The sequence below is a fragment of the Canis aureus genome, chromosome X (genome assembly GCF_053574225.1).
Source record: "Canis aureus isolate CA01 chromosome X, VMU_Caureus_v.1.0, whole genome shotgun sequence".
Lineage (NCBI taxonomy): Eukaryota > Metazoa > Chordata > Mammalia > Carnivora > Canidae > Canis > Canis aureus.
In genome coordinates, this window is record NC_135649.1 from 33,399,166 (window position 1) to 33,409,773 (window position 10,608).

Genomic DNA, 10,608 nt, shown 5'->3' on the forward strand with positions numbered 1-10,608 from the left:
TTCTGATTAACAAAACATGAGATAACTTTCACTTGTGAATCAGTTTACTACAATTTGTTTTTCTTTTTTAAAGATTTTATTTTATTTATTCATGGGACACACAGAGAGAGAGAGGAGCAGAGACACAGGCAGAGGGAGAAGGAGGCTCCATCCATGCAGGGAGCCCGACATGGGACTCGATCCCGGGTCTCCAGGATCACACCCCGGAATGAAGGTGGCGCTAAACCGCTGAGCCACCGGGGCTGTCCGGTTCACTACAATTTGATGAAATGATCTATGTACTGTGGTACACCCGTCAGCAAGGAAAATTTCTTAAAGTTTGCAAACTCAGCTTGTTAAATTCTTAAGAGTCTGTATGGTGTGCCACTGCAGTTCAATCAAGGGACAGAAGATATTTCTGGTGACCAGATATCTAGTGATACCATCTATTTCCACAAATCAAGATTTCTCATTGCATTTCTCTTCAAGGTACCTTACACGAAAGACAAAACCTGTCACAACAGAGGAAATATCAATGATGCCACAACCATTTTCAGTCCTCCCAGTACTACTAGTTCTTTTCAGATGCAACTGTCCGGACGAACCTAATTCTCTTCCAAATCCCCCCTACTAATACAGATGGGAGCCATGAAATTCACAGACTGACACTATAGCTTTACCCATAGAGTTCAACACCATTAATATTTGGAGAAGTTAGAGTTAAAATTAGAAGGTTAGGTCCCAAGAGACGTTTTTACTTTTCACCTACTATCAAAGGATCAAAGTACTTGAGAAGCTCTATTATCCCAAGAGGCAAGAAGTGATTCTATCAATTCTATCAAAATGACTCACTGGATTTAAATAAGTTAAATAGCTCCAAGTTCTGCATACTTCCTCTCAAAGTAACCACTGTGTGAAGTTAAATTTGTTAATTCCAAGAAAGGACAAGGGAATGGACATTTGGGTTCTTTCTGTGCCAAGTACTAGACAAAATAAACTCCTGATATAACTGTTCTTCAAAATTAAATGTTTCGTTCACTGAGAAGGAACAATATTCACATATTTCTAAAATGATTACAATCATATACATAGTTATTTCCTTCCCCACTCCACACATACTCAAAAGCATTAATCGATTAGGTATATCATTCAACCTAAATCGACAGTTCAAAGGGAAAAGCAACAAAAACAAAATTTAATTTCAAGGGAATCCAAACATTTTGGAACGCCAAAAGTATTTTCAATCCTGTACCATCTAGCTATGAACTTGTTTCAGATACTGAACTTGAAGGAGACTCAGTGCCAACTCAAGATTGGGCCTTGCCACCCAAAAATCTCGTAATAGTGATAGGAAGGCTGGTGGAAACACATCTGCCATCTACAACGTACATTTCTTTCTGATTTTGCTGCTGTGACTTTTTTGCTATATGTTATATATAAAATATATTAAGCTTTAGAATGACTTCTAGAAAGTACAAATAACTTTATTTGCATCAAGCAGTGTTTCTTCCATGGGGAAAATTTGGGAATTGAAGGCAGCTAAATTCCTGTAACCGTATAAGTGTCTACTTACATTAATATACAAATTTCACTAATTCTCGAGTTCTTACAGCATGAAAATATATTTCACTGCCTCTATTTCCACCCAAGTCCGTAGAGGAGTTCGGCAAAATAGCTTTAAATCCTGTTTCAACTTTTAAAAGTGGAGGAGTCGGTAAGTAGAAGTCCCAGTCAAGCAGTCCCAGACAAGCAAAGCATTCCAACTACTGCACTTTCTTACTCAGAATCTCTCAAACTAATCATCATTAAAACATTTTGCAGAATTAGATAAACAAGACAAAGCTGTGGCTCTTCCAACGAACAGATTACTCAGCACTTGTTTGTATTTCTGTAGTTGGTTATGTACAATTGTAATTGTGGCCGGCTATCCTTTTAAGACGGCATTCTCCCTAATGGTAAGGACCGTGTCTTCGATTTCCTTTGCCTCACGGTGAGGTACTATTTTAGTAAAACACTGATGATGTAGGTACATCAGCTAGAGGACTTTCCTAAGTAAATATCCAACCTTTCCCTCTGCCGCTCCTTTTCTTTCTATACAACGAAGAGGGCGGTGGATAATTAAAGCTACCTTCGAAACGAATAGGTAAGTTAGCGGCAAAAGAAGAGAACCAGCGGGAAGTGCAATTTCTTCTGTTACTGCTCTGTGGTCCCCAAGGCCAAAACGGATGTTTCGAAGGTAAAACGCTGAACCTCACAAATACAAATCGCCGGCTCTCGGACACGTAAAGTGTCCCACCTCGAAGAAAGCAGGGCAAGACAAGAAAGGGGCTCCTTAGCCCCAGGGACCGCTCCCCAGGGAAAGGAGGAGGTTTTGCCAAGGTGGGCCATTCCCCCTCCCCCGAATCCCTCTGTAGTGCGGGAGTGAGAACAGAGAAGCAGCGGTGGCGGACACAGCGAGACCTGGGAGGGGTGCCGGGGGGAAGGCACAGGGGAAACCGGGGGACCGGAGCGCCCGGCTTCTGGGCCATAGCTCCAGTTACTTACCCTACAGGGTAGCCGCCCCCTAGGTGCACATCTTCAGGGGCATCAAAGAATTCCTCGGTGTCGCTTTCCGACGCCATTTATAGGACACACCCGCGGGTGAGGGGGCCGGCGCCGCCTGGAGGGAGGGTGACTTTCGTCTCCTCCTTGTCGTCCTCCTCCCCGGCGAGACCGTGAGGAGGTGGGTCCCGGGCGAGGATAGGGACGGAGGAGACGATCTAGAGTGAGGAGCCGGTGAGGAGCAGGGGGCCGCCGTCAGCTGCCGCGCTGCGGGAACGACCAGTCAAGCGGCAGCCTGAGGAGGTGGCGGTGGGTCCAGGGACTGTTGCAGCCGCCGCTCCCGGCGATAGGTGTACAGGGAGAGTGAGCGAAGAGGCGGTGGCTCTCTGTGGGGGAGGGCGGGCGCGCCGACGACAGCGGCTCCAATTTCTCCCGCAGCAGCAATTACAGCAGCTGGGAGAGCCAGATGCCCGCAAAATACGGACGCGCACCTAACCTCGCGAGATTTCGGGAGGGGCCGGTTAGAGCGTGGGCGGGGCGAAGAGGAGGCGGGGGCGGTTCCAGAGCGGCGGCGCTCAGATTTCTGCTACCCGAGAGGCCTATCAAAACGGCGCAAGCGCGTTGAGGGCGTTCGGTGACGGACGGAAGTAGCCGAGGAGGGTGGGGAAGAGCCTCCTGGAGGGAGGAGCCTACAACCTGCGCAGGAGCGGGGTGGTGCCTCGGCTCCTAGGCAGTGCGCCCAACGTAGGTGGGGTGTGGCGGATTGTCTTACCCTGTAACCCTGGAGTTCGGAAGACCCGCATCTTCAGAGGGGTGGTTTTGAGTCTGCTTTTTTTCCTTGTGAGGAAATGATGTCGGGAAACCTTGGCGTTGTGGTTTGCATTTACGTCGTCTTCATTTATCCAAGCCCAGAGTATCCCACCCTAGGGCATAGGCAGGTCCACCACCGCTAGCGTTACGGGAATAACTCGAGCTGTTTACTACAGGATCTCTGATTGAGGTCCCTAGAGACGATCCCGCCGGCCAGAGGGTGGGGTCCATGAGATCGTGGGGAGTGTGCCAGTTCCATGAAGTAATGATGGATTCATTGCTGGAGCGGAGCCAGCATAAGGCTTCCAGTTACTCTTTCTCTAAACAAATATTTGTTGCTGCCCACACTTAATGTGAGAGAAATTCTTACAGACTGGCCAAGATGTGGATCAGTCAGTGGTAAATATTTATTGAACAGATACTACTGTGGCAGAGCTAAGAGCTAGTCACTTAATTCTGACCCTAGATTGTCCAATGTCCAGTGATAAAAATAGATAAGTACTTTTTGAAAGATCAAGATGTTCTTTCTTGACGGATCATTGACCACAAAAGTGATAACATTGACTTTCTAGGTGGTCGCTGAAACGCTTTTGTTTCCCGTTGACGTCATGACTGGCGGGCTTTCGGAACTGTTTGCTCAGCCTCAACTACTTCTCAAGATGGCAGCAGGAAAGACTGAATTGGCTCTGGGCTCTTTGCCTTGGAGGCTAAAATGGGGTTCTAAATTTCTCCTTGTAAAGCAACTGGGAAAAGATCTAGCGTTGTCTGGCGTGCTTGAGTAAAACCAAATGCCATATACTGTAACTTCTGTAACATCCCAGGGAATTCAGGGGAAACACTGCATGTTCAAATATGGTAATATTTTTTGTAGCAAACCGTATGATTATTCATACGGGGTAAATGAATACCAGTAAATAGCCTCATCAGTTCAGGTTAGATAGTACTGCCAAATAAGTTTAGGTTAGATCAATTTGACTGTCAAATAAGTTCCTAAAAATACAAAACATTTTCAGTTTCCAGGACTTTTTGGATTTCAGAATTGCACGCAAGGGATTTCTGAGTCCTTGTGAGGATGTGATTTTTGTTACAGTCCAGTAATTATTAGCTTTTATGTGTTTTAAACATGTTAATTTCCCAGGTATAAAACGGTATCTCCAAATACTAACTTATTATTTTTGTTGCTCACTAGGAGAGATATGCTTATTTTCCTTATGGATTGTGAAAAGAGCAAACAAACTCCCTGAATTTATTCTCTTCCTAGTCATCTAATAGTGAATTTATGTTTGCCTTAAAAATTGAGTTTGGTGTTGGGGTGCCTGACTGGTTCAGTTGGTAGACCATGTGGCTCTTGATCTTGGGGTCCTGAATTTGAACCTCCCCTTGAATGTAGAGATTACTTAGAAAAAAGACAAAGAAGATAATTTAGTACCTGTCTTCCAGGAGCTCACAATCTAGCAATGGATCCAAATATGGATTCTTGAATTGGTGCTTTTTTTTACTATACCATATCACATCTCTTGGGTCTTCTTTTTTTTCCCTCTATCTCTCGGACCTTTTAAGGTACCTTAAACATTATGCTTAGAAAAAGTCTAAGTGGAGAAATTATAAGCAGATAGCATTTTTAGAGCTATTAAAGTTGCCTGTTTAAATGCTTTTATCTACTATGTGAGAAAGTAAGTTTCTGGTAACATCAAAGCATATGTGTACTGCATGTCATAATTTTTAAAACAGATTTATTTATTTTAGAGAAAGAAAGCATGAGTAAGGGAGGGGGCAGGGGCTTAATGCAAGACTTGATCCCATGACCCTGAGATCATGACCAAAACCCAAACCAGAAGTCAGATCCTCAACCCACTGAGCCACCCAAGTGCACCTCATAATTTTTTTAAAAAGATTTTATTTCTAAGTAATCTCTATACCCAACGCGGGGCTTGAACTCATGACCCTGAGATCAAGAGTCACATACTCCACCAACTGAGCCAGCCAGGCCCCTACTCCCTATCACCTGTTACCATTTTTAAGAATGTTTTGCCTGAATCATCTAAAATTTTAAAGCAGCAGGTTTTTTATTTAGTCCAAGGAAGTTAAAGTTTTTCCCTTTATTAGAAATGAAATTTTTTAATCAAATCTAATTTCAGGTAAAATTCTACTTATGATAAAAATAATAACTGCACCAGTTGAAGCCGAAATAGTTCAGGTCTCTGAGCGTAAAGAGACTGCCCCAAGGTGTCATTAAAAGAAATTGGAGGCTATTGGTCCAAAGCAGGGATTGGCAAATTATGATACACTGGACAAATCCATCCCACTGTCTGTTTTTGTAAATACAGCAATTCCTCCTTATCTATGGTTTCGCTTTCTGCAGTTTTAGTTGCCCAAGATCAGCTGTGGTTCAGAAACAGATGCTCCTCCTTCTGACATGTCATCTAACAGTACATCAGAACACCTAAATCAATTCCCTTCCTTTATCTCATCACATAGGCATTTTATCATTTCATATCACCACAAGAAGGGTGAGTACAGTACAATATTCACCACATTCACGTAACTTTTATTAGTCTATTGTTATAATTATTCTGTTTTATTATTAGTTATTGTTAGTCTTCTACTGTGCCTATTTTATAAATTAAACTTTATCATAGGTATGTGTGTATAGGAAACAACATAGTATATATAGGGTTCAGTACTATCTATAGTTTCAGGCACTGCAGGGTTCAGTTTCACTGGGGGTCTTGGTACATATTCCCCAGGGATAAAGGAGGACTACTGTAAAGTTTTATTGGACACAGCCAGACCTTTTTGTCTATGTATTGTATGTTTACTTTTAGAGTTGAGTAGTTGGGACAGAGACTGTATGGTCCACAAGGCCCTAAAATATTTACTATTAGGCTCTTTACAGAAAATTTTACCCACCTTTGGTCCATAGAATATTATTTTATGAGGTGCCCCAGAACTGAAAGTACATGCATATTAAATGGTTATTTGAATTAGTTTCACAACAGAATTGTATGATGCCACAAAATCATACATAGAGATAAGAATGAGAATAAAACCTTTTCCTACCTGACTCCTTTCTAGTGACTTTAAAAAATACCCAGGTCTGAGGCTAAAGTGAGTTGAGGAACATTTTTATGTCTCCTTATCTGAAAAGCATAAACTCTACTTAGGAGTTCCAAAGGCAATAGGTCACAGCCAGTGTATGGAACAATTTGTCTATGGGATGTTCACTCTCTTCTCTTGGCAAGAATAATACAAACTGGCAGTATACTTGAAGCCAATTTTGCTCCAAACTCAGGTACTCACTGGGAGCATCAGTGACAAGACTGTCACAAGTGTAGGCTTTAATTTTTTTTTTTTTTTTACAAACAAGAGCTAAAGTGATAAATCAGGGGAAAACTTTTTATATGCAGAGTTAGATGATTTGAGATACAATATTGACATGAACTGATTTAATATTGCAATCTCTGTGAGAGTTTTTATGGATTTTGAAGTATCAGAATCCATAAAAGAAAATTATTCTGAAACTGGCCAAGAATTCTTAGGTCCAAGCTACAATTCTGTAATCAACCTTTGATTATGTTTGAAAGGTCAGTTGTGTTGTAGATTATGATGTTAAGTATTATTTTAAAAAAATCACTTCTATTTGGCTTTGGAATCTTTATGTCTTTTTAGGGTCCATATAACCTTCTTAATGATCTTTTCTTTTCTTTTCTTTTCTTTTCCTTTCTTTTCTTTTCTAAGATTTCATCTATTCATTCATGAGAGACACACAGAGAAAGGCAGAGACACAGGCAGAGGGAGAAGCAGGCTCCCTGCCCGGAGCCCCATGCAGGACTCCATCCCAGGACCCGGGGATCATGACCTGAGCCAAAGGCAGATGCTCAATCACTGAGCTGCCCAGGTGCCTGTTAATGATGTTTTCTTGATATTAATATTGAAATGACTTTCAATCTTTGAGTATACAAAAACCAAAAGTAGAGAAAGATAGTCTAGAAATTTGTTAAGAGATTCAGGAAAAAAAAGAGATGCAGAAAACTAGTTTGGGATTTAAATTGTCCTACTATGTAACTGAATACTAAGTAGCCATGTATTACTGTTCATATAGACTATGGAATAAAACAGATTATTTTAAACAACAACATAAAGAGAATTTATTCATTTGCATAATCAAATATGGACTGCTATAATACTTGTCTATTCCTTTGTAATTAATGTATTAGAGAAGAATTTGAGCATAAAGCAAATTTTGTATTTGCTTTAGTGTGATTTTTGTCAGCCAGAAACACTAGGTAAAAGCAGAAAAATACACTCAGCTGAATCAAGTCACATAGGAATGCACAAAATATACTTACATCTACCTCAGTTCATTGTGTGTATTTTGAGTTACACCCGTCCATATCTAAGCATTAGAATTTTCCTTCAGAGTCTGATTTCAGATAACTCTCCCACCACTTCACAATAACAAGCCACAACTCCTCTGACGCCTATTTCCACAAGCAAACTTCAGGTCTTCAAAATATAGTGCTCTATTTATTTCAGTATTTATGTGTTTATTTCATAACCACTTAATAGGTATAAAACTGTGCTACTACCATTTTTATTAGGTTTGTATGTTTTTGTGTATGTGTCACGGACAGAAGTTTTTGATTTTGGGTTTTTGAGGGTTTTGTTTTTTAGAACAGTCAGGTGTTATTCGGTCTTCATAAACACATAATATTTTCTTGGTAGGGTTTTTAAAGATTTTTTTAATTTGAGTATAGTTAACATACAGTGTTATGTTAGTTCCTGCTGTATAATATAGTGACCAAGTTTTTGAATGAATGTTGTACTCCTAGCCTCATTTTCCACATAAACCATGGGGTTTTTATTGAACAACTTTGTGTAGTAGAGTGATTTTTAGGAAAGCATATGTTACCACATGGCAGCACTGACTAGTCCAGATGAAGTAGCTTTAGGCATGGCTGGATCCAGGGTCCAGTATATCAGTCTCTTTCTTCTTGCCCATCTCACATCTTTGCTTATCTCTGCTGCTTTTTGTGATTTGGTTTCAATTTTCCTATCACAGCTTCCTTCTTGAAGTCAGTGAAAAAGGTTACAGGCAACTTTAGTTTATAATGTCCTAATAATTCTCAATCCCAAGGGAAGTGAGACTTTTTTTGTCCCAGTGGTCATATATTAAATCTCAGAGATGATGTTGATTGGCCTTAGGAAATTCCTCTAGCTAAGGGCATAGAGAACTCTTATTTGTCAGCCTTAAGTCAGCTGATTCCTTGCTATACACCAAGTAGGGAGAGACTGCTATGAATCTCTTTCTCACTAGGACCACATGGAATATGCAATGGTTGCTTTTTCCAAGAGAGAGTTACTAGGAGACAGGAACAATGTGCTAACCACAGTCATTAATGGTTCAGTCTCTGTATTCATTGACGTGACAAAAGCTCATGATGTGTTAAATAAAAACAGATGTTATAAAATATTGCATATGGAGTATAATCTCATTTATGTAAAATCATTTATCTACGTATATGTGTGCATAAGCATGGAGGATTCTGGAAGAATATTAACAAATGATTGATGATAATGGTCTTTGGCTGCTGATTAAATATTAAGAGATGTGTGCCTTATTTATACCTTTGTATAATGATTGAGTTTTCTACAGTGAATGTATATTACTTTTTATTTTTATTTTTTACTTTTTAAGATTTTACTTTTAAATAATCTCTACATTTAAGATTTTACTTTTAAATAATCTCTACAAAGCCGGGCTTTAACTCACAACCCTGATCAAGAGTCACATGCCCCATCCACCGAGTCAGCCAGGTGCCCCATATTACTTTTTAAATGAGGGAGAATAGTAAAAGAAAATATATAACCAAGCATATACAAGGTACACTAAAATACAAAATAAAGGCCTGAGATTTGTTGCCCATATAGTACACGACTGTGAGTCTTGGGCCTATTGCAAGCATCCCACTTAGCTTCTAGAACAGTTCAAATAAGTGCCACTAAGAGGCTGAACTTGGAAAAAATACCCACAAAGCAAATCTTGGAATGTAGTTGAGTCTACCAGTAAAAAGTATTATTTTTATTTTTGCGCTGCAGGCCTAACATCCAGAGAATGGTAATGATAATTTCCAAAGGCACTGTGAAGCTTCTAGAGGCAAAGCATAATATTCAAAGTTCACTTCTGGGACACCTGGGTGGCTCAGCGGTTGAGCATCTGCCTTTGGCTCAGGGCATGATCCCGGAGTCCTAGGATCGAGTCCCACATCGGGCTCCCTGCATGGATCCTGCTTCTCCCTCTGCCTGTGCCTTTGCCTCTCTCTGTGTCTGTCATGAATAAATAAATAAAATCTTTAAAAAAATTTTAAAAATATAGGTTCACTTCTAATAATATGAACTAACCGTAATTTTGTTTTTCAAAACAATAAGCAATATATATGGCCTGATCTAAACAGGGGTAAACTAAGACATATGAACTTTATGCTTCAAAATATTACTTCATGGGACACCTGGGTGGCTCTGCGGTTGAGCGTCTGCCTTTGGCTCAGGGTGTGATCCCGGGTCTGGGGATCAAGTTCCACATCAGGCTCCCTGCATGGAGCCTACTTTCCCTCTGCCTGGGTCTCTGCCTGTGTCTCTGCCTCTCTCTCTCTCTCTCTCATAGATAAATAAAATCTTAAAAAAATATATTACATCAGACCAAAAACTGGGGTTTTTGTTTCCTGTGACGTTTACATATATTTTTAATTGCTAAAGCTGACTCAAATGGCAAACATTTATATAGAAATATCAATCATCAGGCTAATACACATGTGTGCATACACACATGAGACATGTATTTAATAGCAAAAATTAGAATTTCATGGACTCTTAGAACTAGAAGGGATTTTAAAAATGGCTTGTCCAAACCTCATATCTGAAATAGGGATTCCTTTTACAAGCTTTCCTGATAAGTGGTCCTTCAGGGACATGGAGCTTACTATTTACCCAATCCACTTTTTAACTATTGTTTTTATTTTATTTCATTTTATTTTTTAAGTAATCTCTATGTCCAATGTGTGGTTCAAGAGTCATGTGCTGCTCTACTGACTAAGCCAGCTAAGCACCCTTACCCAATTCACTTTTTTCTCCTTCTTTTTCCCAATCCACTTTTTGATAAATGTAAACAAATTTCTTCAATGTATTTAGCCCAAATCTGTGTTTCTAGTTTACATCTACTGGTTATAAATCTGGTTACTAAGTCTAACAAAACCTTTAATCTATTTAAAGATGGTTACC

At 40.1% G+C, this 10,608-nt stretch overlaps 1 protein-coding gene across 1 annotated transcript in view; it reads right to left on the bottom strand.

The window, feature by feature from the left end:
• The window catches only part of WDR44 (WD repeat domain 44), an 81,903-nt gene extending 78,885 nt beyond the window's left edge, over positions 1-3,018 (bottom strand). Inside the window, exon 1 of the mRNA XM_077889825.1 lies at positions 2,524-3,018. Coding sequence (XP_077745951.1) covers positions 2,524-2,600 — 77 coding nt within the window. The 5' untranslated portion in view covers positions 2,601-3,018. The remainder of the gene's footprint in view (positions 1-2,523) is intronic.
• Positions 3,019-10,608: the final 7,590 nt, after the last annotated feature.